Source organism: Saccoglossus kowalevskii, chromosome 6, assembly GCF_978046115.1.
Source record: "Saccoglossus kowalevskii chromosome 6, keSacKowa6.1, whole genome shotgun sequence".
NCBI lineage: Eukaryota > Metazoa > Hemichordata > Enteropneusta > Harrimaniidae > Saccoglossus > Saccoglossus kowalevskii.
Genome location: NC_140646.1, coordinates 25,225,027 through 25,237,099, shown reverse-complemented (window position 1 = coordinate 25,237,099; position 12,073 = coordinate 25,225,027). Strand labels below are relative to the sequence as shown.

The following is a 12,073-nucleotide window of genomic DNA, read 5'->3' as shown; positions in this document are numbered from 1 at the left end:
CAAAATGGTGGACTACATAATTTTGATTATCCTCGGAGGCGGAGCTACGTCACAAGACATTCCTCGTTGCTAAGACGCACACCACTGTACCATGTATTTCTATGGGCTCTGTACAGCTGTGGAGCGCGGGTCGCAGAGCTGGTGAAAATAGCTAAATTCGAGAAAACAACACAAACTCAACTTTGAAGTAATCCCGAACAATCAAATTTATATATGTTGCACACGCAGGGGTAATCTTGTTGCACTGTTCAGGGGAGTTTCAACAACTATCCCAAAGTACCGTTTTCTGAGAGTGTTCGGCCTTTGTTTTCACAGTGATGATTGCCATGTGATGAAAATGCCCAGATGTCTACCTCGAGAATTTGAATATCCAAAGAATGAAAATTCTCCTGCATATGTGGAGCTCTTTTATCTAAGAGCACCATGTTGTTAGACTTCCCTTTTAGGGTCCACAAACCCTGATAAAATCCCAGTCCAAGATGCATTCTTAATCCTTATGTAATATCTCTTGATGGATAATTTTTTTTATATTACCATTTAGGATGAGGATAAACCTAGCATTCTGGATGCTGATCCTGAAGCGGCAGCCATCTTGGAATTAATAGGTAAAGAACGAAAGAGTGAAGGACTGAGAGAAAAGGACCCTTCAGCAGATATTCCTGAAGTTAAAGGATTGCCACCCATGTGAATAATTCAGTTCTCCAGCATAATTGAATCTTTTAATATATACAAATCTGCAACTTGTGTCCTTGTGAGGCATTATGTAATTATCGAATAGTGCAATAGGATTTTAAAGTTTTAGCAAAAAAAAAATTTCCTCATGAAATCGCGTTTTACATATTCTAAGATCCACCATTTAAGTTGGAAGACTGCCTTGCTGAGCCAAATTTTCAGCGCTTACAGCAACCAAGAACTGGGAATCATTTACACTGGTATCAGAAAATGTCAATACTGCCCTCTATAGTCTTATTATGGGAAATCTGGCATATACAATTCAATGGACCGGCAAACAAAGGATTTTATTACAAGAAATGAGACAAATTGTGCATTTCAACATCCGTGATCCTCAGTGAAGACCATGAATGAATCTGTGAAAGCAGGACTGTGCAGTAATCTGTATCTGCTAGCAATTTACAATGAATAATTTTACAAGCATTGAATTTATAATCCAGCATATATTTTATTAAATTCGAAATAAATATTACACATCGCAAATACTTCATAGTTCCATTTTTACATATTTTGCTGTAATTCTATAATCACGTCATTTGATCTATCATGAAAAAGGAGTTTACGTAAATGCCTTTTTTACTGTCGCCCCCATATTGTTTCTTGCTGACTGGTTTTCTCTACACACATCTCCAGATTGTAATCTGATAAAAACTTGTTGGGTCAAACCAACATTGAGACAGAGTTTACTAACCAGTTTACTGGGCATATTTGCTCGTCGTGTTAACATGAATGTGTACCTAAAAAATTGTGGATTTTGCCTTTTGAGAATAGCTCTCCAGAAATGTCTTCTCAACTTAGCTGTTTTACCAGACCTGCAACATACAGCCAAAGAATACAGAGCCACCATGTTTGTTTTTATTAATAAAAATAAATTACATGTACATTTGAACTGCCTCTCATTCTGCCCAACATCACATCCTTGTACTATTGGTTCGATTTAACAAGTTCAAGATGTACATAGCAAACCAGTCAGCAAATTATGTTGAACGAGGTGATAGTAAAACAATTTGCATAAATGGATCAGATGCAAGTTTGATTCAATTCATGTCATTCTCAAAAGTCTTTAGTAGTGACAACTAAAACCAGATATGAAGTAAATCTTTTTAAAACTATACATCAAATTGAATTGGAGCACTCGTTTGGATTCTTTGGTTGAAGGGCATACGCACACAAATAGTATTGATTATTACTATGGATATTGTGGTATCATGAGGGGAGGGCACTACTCAAACAAACAGTTGAATGACTTCCTATACACAAGACATTTACATTTCAGTGTCAAACTACAGAAGGTCATTGGCTTCAAGTATAAAGAGGAATAACCAAGATAGTAGATACAGTAATATTAAATTTCACAATGTCACCTGTTGTGGAGAAAATACAAGAATGTCTTTACATTTACAAGTAAAGTTCTAGATAAGAAAGCTTTTCGCACGATATTAATTTATTGCATTACACATGCATCACATAGTTTTAAAAAAGATTGCAGAGTGGGTTTTTAAATGTACCCAAATATACAATTTCAACACCACACAGGAATAATGAAATTATCAAGAGTCTGATATATTTCAGTTTGCCCATGGTTGAATTAACTAATATTAAAACAGTTTTTAAAAGTACGCAAATATACACAAGTTCAATTTCAACACCACACAGGAATTATTATAAATCTGATATATATTCTGCCCAAAGTTAAAAAAAAACTTTATTATTTTAACACTTATATGACCATAGAGGGCGCTGTTTGTCAGTGCAAATTTGATCCTCGTCTTAGCTTTTCTAGAATCTCCGGTATTTGTTAAAAGTCACCTTGAAATATGAAGTAATGTGTGTCATACATCAAATGGTATTCACGGCATAACAAGTCACTGTCACCGGGTCACATCAGATTTTCCGATTGACCTTGTTACAAAAATCAATGTATAGCATTTAAGATTGTTTTGTGATACACATTTTGATTTTATATGACAATTCCTGTTGCTACTTAATCCAAACAAACAGTTGTGTTAGTGAAGATAAAACTGCTAAGCAAGCTGGAATTTGAGGTTGTCTTGATAACTTATTTGCAGAATGACATTCCACTTTAGTAGAACCTGACATGGATAACACCAAAACGCTGTAAATTTTAAATATGGTTCATGAACCAAGTAACATATGTTAGAGTAAAGACAAAATATAGTAGACAACAAGACTTCAAGGTTTATGTTTAGCTACAGTACACATACAGAGTTAGGACCTGAGCTGCATGGTCCGACTCGGTGGTTTAAATCAAGTCATGTCATTTGTACTACGGTATTTGACAGTGTGTGAATGGGATGGGACGTTCAACATAATCCTCCAGCGTATTCATCTTCTTCTCCTTCATTATCATCACCAATCGCGCCTTCTGATGCACCAGATGTTGGTTTCTTGACACCGCCTCCTGGTACATGTATACTCTTTGCCAACTTGGCATACTGTGGAAATGAATAAAAACAAAAACTTGTATTGAGTAAAGAGATTCCAAACCAACAAACATATTAAAGGTTGAAGCTATTTTGAGTAGACTGATCAGAAGTATTTCTCAACATTTTGTTTGTTTGTTTGTTAATACTGTAGTTGCTTTATTAGTAGTGCATTGCACTTGAAAGATGGAGATGTTCTGTGCTCAAAATATAAAATAAAACAAATAATTCATGCTTGGCTTGTATGCACTTTAAATACAGCAAATACAGTATTATGCCCATGACATTATTACTGACAGCATTGTCATTAAGCTAACAGTAATTTTTACTTGGTACAACTAATGTTTATAACCACCACAAATCTAATGTGGTAAAGTGATTCAAGCAAGTAAGTTTTCTGCCAAATTTTGTTCACACACATACCATGCCCTAATTTCTGCTACACTAATATTTTAGCAATTCATCCTCCTGGCAGGAAATGTATATATGGATATATGTACGTTAATTAGAAGTAGAATGACTCTAAACACGCACACAGACAACAAAATTACAAGTTCCCATGTCAAACTTTGCTCGAACAAGGATTAACCAGCTATTCTCCAAAAGAAGCTGACCCAGACAAAGAATTGAATTTATTATATGCAGGACTATTAAAATATAACTTATATTGTCCATAAACAATCTGGAGTCTGTTTTTCATGAATGATTTATAGAGCAAATACAGTATCTACTTGATTCATAGTACTGTAAATCTGTATTAGAAACCGCTACTTCTATTAAAATGGTACAATGCAACAGATAGGATGCGGCTTCTATTAGAGCATCTACACATATGAGAAATGATGATTTTTTTTGGTTCTCAATTATTCAAAAAGAATGGGTGCGACTTCTATGAGGAATGCGGCTTTTAATACAGATTTTACGGTACTGCTCAATCAGTATATGCGCCAATACAATGTTTATGAATCTCATTGACATTGATCAGTCATCTCATTGATCACTTGATGTGGTTTCTATCTTGAATTGGATCAGGTTCACATGCTTCAACCCCTGATACAGCTTTAATTTGACATATGTGTGGTGTATCTCTGCATTTTGAGAAAGTGAAATAGTGGATAATTTTCATTTGCTACTAATATAAACAGCAGTATACAAACAATCTTTCTCTTTCATGCATTTAAATACCCACAGAACAAACCCGTGGATTGTTCCCATCATTCACTAAACTAGAGTATACAAGGCATCTGTCACTGTAAACTATTGTTTGGCAGTTTTACATTGTGCAGAGAATGCAAGTCGATGGCCTCTCTTGGGAGAAAAAAAAGGGCAAGTCCCCTCCCAAAAATAGTTTGTGACAATTAGCAGAGCAGGGTCAGAAAAGTAGGACAAATATATATATATGTATATCTTGGACTCCACGATGTGATGGTAAAAAAAAAAAAGTTAGCAGGTCAAGGGTCAAGGAGACTTGCCAGAACTTTAACAATGCTAATCAGTATGAAGTGAGTGACACATGTCAATTTCACAACCTGTGTCCAATCACAGTGCAGAACCTGACCTAAAAATTATGCAGAGCTGGTCATTGCACCTTTGGCAGATCATGACACAAGTAATTATACCACTTCTAGTCATGCCATCTAATGAAATGCTTTATTATTGTGTATTATATTTCAGTTCTTGTTCACACATGCTTTCTCACTATTTCACGCACTTTCCTTGAGGCCCTTCAAAAAAAAAATCAATCACAAAGCAGAACCAAAACACACTATTAAGTGAACAAAAAATAAGGTCATGGATATCTGGCCTATAACTAAATGCCGGTTTCAGTGCATGCATGCAAAACGGTAGAAACAGAAATCAGATCATCTACCAGGATATTGGTCTACTTAACGAAGACTACCACAGTTTGCAGTTTACAAATACTAGATAGTAAAAGGACTTACATTGATACAACAAAGACTTAAAAATGAATTCACCAACTGAAACTTATTAAAGGGAATGGTAGATCTTATGCATGAGTACCATAATTACCAGAACCATGAAATCTACTGTAAAATGACTAATTTTAACTGGGTTTAAATTTCACTGATTTACCATTTCAGGCATATTCAATGGGTTTTAAATTCAAGGTTTCGTCATTTAGATAATGTGTTCTATGCTAAATTTTACATATTCACTGTGTTTTAATTTAGCGCATTTTTCCAGTCAGCGAAATAAGCTAAATTAAAACCCAGTGAATAATTACCCCCTTTACAGTAATTTAAATTCTTATAATGTACAAGTAAGCAATCAATATTATGAACAGTACAAAGTACTTTTAAAATACCTGGTCCTACTATCCAGGTTGGTGTTTTACTATGCAAAGTAGACTAATTTACATAGATAATGCTCAATAACAAAAATATTGTACTTGAACTAAAAGTATTGCAATACTGATATTCGTCTGATCAAACAATACTAGTTTATGTAATACCCAACGAAAAAATATCTGCCTCTTCTTAAAATAATATACAAGGAATGATACTTCATGACATACTTTGAAGGTTGGCACCTGGGAATGGAAGTATTTTCTGTAAATATTTCAGTGCATGCAAATATAAACAGACGCTATTTACAGTATACATCACCTATAGCCCACAGAGATAAGAGGAGTTATCAAACCAAACCACATATATCTATACACTGTTAATCGAATTGTACCAGCATCTCAGAGGTGGTAAAATAAACGAAATAAGAATCTTAGGAATGTCAGTTTTAAAGTTCTTGCGGTTACGTCTTTTAAATCGGCTACTATGTTGTGGTGCCATCCGGTGGTGATTGATTGCCGTCAGTACAGCAGAGCATCCTCGTTAAAACACCGCCCGTTCAGTTGTACGGGTCACTGACATTTCTCTCTGCCTAAGTGTCAAATAACTTCACATGAAACTGGTAAAGATGCGACTCTAATGGTTTAATTACAAATATGATTCTATTTATAGCTGACCTTCACCTAGGAGAAGGTTAATAAACATTGGAGATTCTAAGTTTAGCTCAGAGTATTCAAATAAAGTCAAAAAAAAAGAAGACAGTTCAATTAAATCAGTGATGCGGGACTAAGCCTTTTTTAGAATAAATCCAACAACACTGGCAGCTGCTCATGATGAAGAGCCCAGTTCAAAGATGAAAAAGAAACGGAAATAACCTAGCTTCCAGGCCAAACACAAGGCTCTACCCCCTTTGAAACATTTTCTAAAAATGTCCTTTCCTTGCAGTAAGTTTAAAAGGTGATATTTTGTATTGTCATCAAGCACGTTTACGCCCAGAATCTTTCTTTGTTTACAATTAAATTTAGTTTGTGGAAACTGGATAAACCGGTCAGGTAATTCAAATTCTATCCTTGTTAAATATTCAGTGAATGACATTTAGCAGTGCAGGGCAGTGGTCACATCGCAACACACCATTTTCAATGTGTTCCCATGCCATGACTACAACCCCTGTACAATACCTTGTTTACACAAAAACTCAAATGCATACTACTGTCGAGTGCTTTATTTTCGCTTAGAATTAATTTTCGTTATTTTCGCTGAAGGAGTGGTTCGGTGAAAATAAAATCCAGCGAATATACCTGTTTCCCTTAAATTTACATCCAACTCGTCAAAAATCAGTGAAATTAAATTCCATGAAAAACACACAAAAAGTCTTCTCAGTGAAAATTAAATCTAGCTAAAATAAAGTATTTTACAGTATTTAATTTGTGATTTGTGCCTCCTGCTGTTGGAGTATATACTTGAGCATACTCAGTACCATGGTAGATACCTACTACAATATGAGCATACAGCTATGTAAATGCCAGGTATAATCATAATAAATCATATTTTAAAAATCCAGTATACATAAAATAAAATTGTCACATATGGTATATGTAAAAATATTGACAAACAAGGCATATAAAGCATACACAAATAAAAACATAGCACAACTAATGTAAACTTGCCCATTTTTAAACAAGCTATGAAATAATGAATGACAAGGGAGTGAATATGACACAGTCCCTGTTAGTACTTTTTCAAAGTGATCTCTTATGCCAAAGGAAAGTTGGATTTTGTGCGAAAGGTAATCATTTTACTGAAGATAACAAAGACCTATTTAAGTGCGTCAATTGAGGTTGAATTAGTATGATACAGTTTTACAGTTCTTGTATTACTCTGTGACTTTTTGAACTGAGATTGGTAGAAACTGTTGAAATACTTGTGGTCATATTAACAAACGAACAAACAACTTATTGAATTTCTCGATCAAAATCATATACCGGTACTTATTAACACCTAAATTGGCTTTTGTGAAAAACTTGTCCTGGCCTACCTGGTTTACTGACATTGCAGAAAAACTGGACAATGATTTGATATTTTCATCGACCTTAGGAAGGCATTCAACACAATAAATCATGATGTTCTTTTACAAAAAATAAGCCATTACGGTATCAGGGGCCTCCTACTACAATGGCCAGCAATCTGTTAACATTACGGTATCAGGGGCCTCCTACTACAATGGCCAGCAATCTGTTACCATTACGGTATCAGGGGCCTCCTACTACAATGGCCAGCAATCTGTTACCATTACGGTATCAGGGGCCTCCTACTACAATGGCCAGCAATCTGTTACCATTACAGTATCAGGGGCCTCCTACTACAATGGCCAGCAATCTGTTACCATTACGGTATCAGGGGCCTCCTACTACAATGGCCAGCAATCTGTTACCATTACGGTATCAGGGGCCTCCTACTACAATGGCCAGCAATCTGTTACCATTACAGTATCAGGGGCCTCCTACTACAATGGCCAGCAATCTGTTACCATTACGGTATCAGGGGCCTCCTACTACAATGGCCAGCAATCTGTTACCATTACGGTATCAGGGGCCTCCTACTACAATGGCCAGCAATCTGTTACCATTACGGTATCAGGGGCCTCCTACTACAATGGCCAGCAATCTGTTACCATTACGGTATCAGGGGCCTCCTACTACAATGGCCAGCAATCTGTTACCATTACGGTATCAGGGGCCTCCTACTACAATGGCCAGCAATCTGTTACCATTACGGTATCAGGGGCCTCCTACTACAATGGCCAGCAATCTGTTACCATTACGGTATCAGGGGCCTCCTACTACAATGGCCAGCAATCTGTTACCATTACGGTATCAGGGGCCTCCTACTACAATGGCCAGCAATCTGTTACCATTACGGTATCAGGGGCCTTCTACTACAATGGCCAGCAATCTGTTACCATTACGGTATCAGGGGCCTCCTACTACAATGGCCAGCAATCTGTTACCATTACGGTATCAGGGGCCTCCTACTACAATGGCCAGCAATCTGTTACCATTACGGTATCAGGGGCCTCCTACTACAATGGCCAGCAATCTGTTAACATTGGCATTATCCAATCTTCCTATAAAACAACAAAATGTGGGTCCCACAAAAATTTATTTTAATCTACATAAATGACATCGTTAATTTCACCATATTAAGCTTTTTGCAGATGATACAAATTTATTTCAGTTCATCGAAGACAACACAGTTAACCTTTCCAACATTAATGACAAGTGCCATTATTACCTTTTCCAATTTTAATACTCCTACTGCACCTCCCTTCCAACAACTCAGCATTTTGGACATCTACAAACTAACAAAATTTCAATCTTGTATGCGTGAATAATGACCGTTCCATAAAACCTGTTAACCATTACTTTCAAACAAACATAGCCTTAAATATGCAGCATCATCTCACTGGAATGCCTAACTGGAAAACTATTCTCACTTTCCTTGAAAACATATATTCTGTCAAATTGATTACCTTTATTTTATGTTATTTTATTTTTTTTATTATTTTCTAGTGTTTTGTTTAATTTATACTATTCTTTAGATTTCAATGTTTTTGTTAGATTAGTTGTATGTATATTGTATTCTTGTACACATAATAGGTAAAGTTTTACTGTGTCATTCATACCCCAGTCAGTATTTAATTGTTTTGATTTCGATCCGAAGAGTGAGGGACTAGATTAGTATTTCTAAAACTATTTCTATGTCCCGCACCAGAGCACTCACAAAAAAAACATCTTGATACAGTTATTAAATCTTTTTTTGATTTTTTTTCCTTTCTGTTATTCATTTATGTTATTAGTCATGCTTCTGGTGAAATAAACTTATTATTATTCTGGTTTTGAAGGAAATAAACTAAACAGAAGGAAAGAATAGTTTTTAAGAAAGAAATGAAGTGTTGATTTTTTGGCGGCCGAGTTTCATAACTTTATTATTATATAGTAATAATGATGGAAAAATTTGGAAAAAATCAATAAAAAATAGTACTGATCGATTTATTCGGATTTTAATCCCTCTAGTGACTGTGAACTAAACAGAGACTGAGAAAAAAACACCCCCCAACCCCGCGCGCTACAGTTACATTCCTAAGTGATTAGAATCCCAGCTTCAACTCCGCTCCGCTCCCCTCTCGTTGAGCCCAGTCCCCCTCTATAGAGGGTTTGTCCTTCAAGGCACGCTCACCAAGGATACAGCAGGCTTCACTTCAGATGTTCAAATCTCCAGGAAGATTTAAACTTGCGATATTAGGACCTGCACAACATTTTTATAAATATGCTCATTTTATCATTTTAGGCACCATACAACTTTGACTCTATATAATGTATAGGTAGGTACCATACAGGCAGCTCTATGGAACCCAATAGTGCTTTTGTGCAGCAAACAATTGCACCCAGAGGTAAGTGACCTGGTTTGAAGTGAACTAAACCTCAATAGTACTTGGAATGTATATGGCCCATAATATAACGCTATTTCAACACTCCAACTTTTCAAAAAAACAAATCCTAACACTACAAAGAGTTACGTCTCCTAAATTTCAGCAAAACACAATGGACTGACAATAAACCATAATGAATAGGGTGTACATATGATTTATATGCATTATAACCCGGGCATGTTATACTTAAAATTTTATCTACCCCAGAAACGCTGTAAACAATAAATCAAATTTAAATTGGAGCGATTCCAACAAAAAGTGCCTGGTATAAGACGACACTGCAAATAACATAAATAGGTGAGTAGGTAAACTGGTTGAACACAAAGTAGAGCCGATTGGTCTTAAAATGTGAATAATTATGTGACAGTGCATTGACTGATCTGACTCATGTTATTAATAAAAGCCTGGTATCCTCGATTTGGGATATGTTGAAGAGTTTCAATACAGCACTGTTACATGCCTATAGATAATTTTCGTACGCCTTCAGGCTGGCACGACTACTCAGGAAGTGGAACTGACATCGGACAATTCAATTCACTGACAATTGTATGTCTAGCAAAGCTGTCTTTTTGTTCAAGTACTTGGTAGCATATAAGGGTCACTACATAAAGGTAAATAGGGTTGCCAAAGAAATTGGTCAGGAGAGAAAAAACTCCCACCACAATGCACTGAAACTGTAATGTTATGGGGGAGGGGGGGATGAATTATGCGAGGCTTATTTAGGTAACTTGTGCTAATGGTGTTGCCTAACTGCACAATGAACCAAGTAACAACAGTTGTATGCATGACTACAATGTTTTCAAAGTTCTAATCACGATACTTATGCAAATAACCCTAACTTTAGGACAAAATGCATATTTTAGAAAAGTTTTGAATGAAACTCACAATACATTTATGTCCTAATACAACAGTACAGCAAAAAAATAATTTATTCAAAAGACAGCAAAATATCAACATTTTATCATCTGTTGATTGGCTATAAGCTTCCTGATGACGAATATTCATATTCAAATAAAGACAAATACATAAGTACAAAGTGATGGGCTATTCTGTGAATTCAAAATTGATTTCCGATCATGAATATTCATTTGAATATGCAGATTAAGACAGTAATTCAATGTGATTGGCTATTCTGTGAATTCAAAATGGATTCCTGGTCATGAATATTCATATCTATGCAAATGATGCAATCTGAATGGCTATAAATTCTAAAATCCCTTGTTCATAAATATTTAATGACATGTTATCATCCATTCAAATACAGAATCCATCAAAGAAAGCCTAGAAAGTTCGGCTGTGTGCTGAGAGTACTAAAAGCATTGTCTCAGATCATCTATGTGCCAAATTTCATTAAAATATGATGAGAGCATTTTTCAGATATCCATAGCACAGTGATATACACAGAGGTATACAGGGTAACTGCAAAAACTCATAAATAAGGATTCAAAAATGGTCAAAATGACTGGTTGTATACTTACATCATTGTCCATATATGTAAATACAGGATACCATGCAACTTGGTTGAGTCTCTCTTGGTCTTGTTCATCATACGCATCTAATAACTGCTGTAAGCCATTGTACATTTCATTCTCAGCAAAGCCAGGGTAACTGAATCAAGAGGAAGGTCAACATATGAACATAACAAGTAGGCTGAAAAAATTTACTGCATAATAGGATAATGATCCATTGCTCACCAGCCATCATGATTAATGTTCTTACAAGTCTCAGAAGTATTGGGGCAGCCAATTTGCAAACTCGCTAGTGAATCGGCTAACTGCTTGGGTTTTGACCAAACAGTTGGCTTTCGAATCTAGCTGACATAGACTTGTTGGCACGCCCACTCTGGGTGAATCTCTATTAAAGTAGGAGACCTACAATTATTTTATGTACTGTGAAATACTTTATTTTAGTCGGAATTAATTTTTGCTGAAAAGACTTTTTGGGTGTTTTGTATGGATTTTATTTTCACTGATTTTTGACGAGTTAAATGTAAAAATATAGGAAAAAAATATTCACTTGATTTTATTTTCACTGAATCATTCTTTCAGCGAAAATAGCGAAAATAAAGTATTTTACAGTAGTGGAAAATAAATAAACGATTT

General features: G+C 35.6%; 2 protein-coding genes across 2 annotated transcripts in view; one reads left to right on the top strand and one right to left on the bottom strand.

Moving 5' to 3' along the window:
• Positions 1-1,217, top strand: part of LOC100376951 (MTOR-associated protein MEAK7-like) — a 46,492-nt gene extending 45,275 nt beyond the window's left edge. Inside the window, exon 8 of the mRNA XM_002741592.4 lies at positions 542-1,217. Coding sequence (XP_002741638.2) covers positions 542-688 — 147 coding nt within the window. The 3' untranslated portion in view covers positions 689-1,217. The remainder of the gene's footprint in view (positions 1-541) is intronic.
• A 348-nt stretch (positions 1,218-1,565) lies between these two features.
• LOC100376799 (gamma-soluble NSF attachment protein-like) overlaps positions 1,566-12,073 on the bottom strand; it is a 42,345-nt gene continuing 31,837 nt past the window's right edge. The window contains exons 9-10 of the mRNA XM_006825073.3: positions 11,450-11,579; positions 1,566-3,188 (exon numbers count right to left, since the gene is read on the bottom strand). Coding sequence (XP_006825136.2) covers positions 3,057-3,188; positions 11,450-11,579 — 262 coding nt within the window. The 3' untranslated portion in view covers positions 1,566-3,056. The remainder of the gene's footprint in view (positions 3,189-11,449; positions 11,580-12,073) is intronic.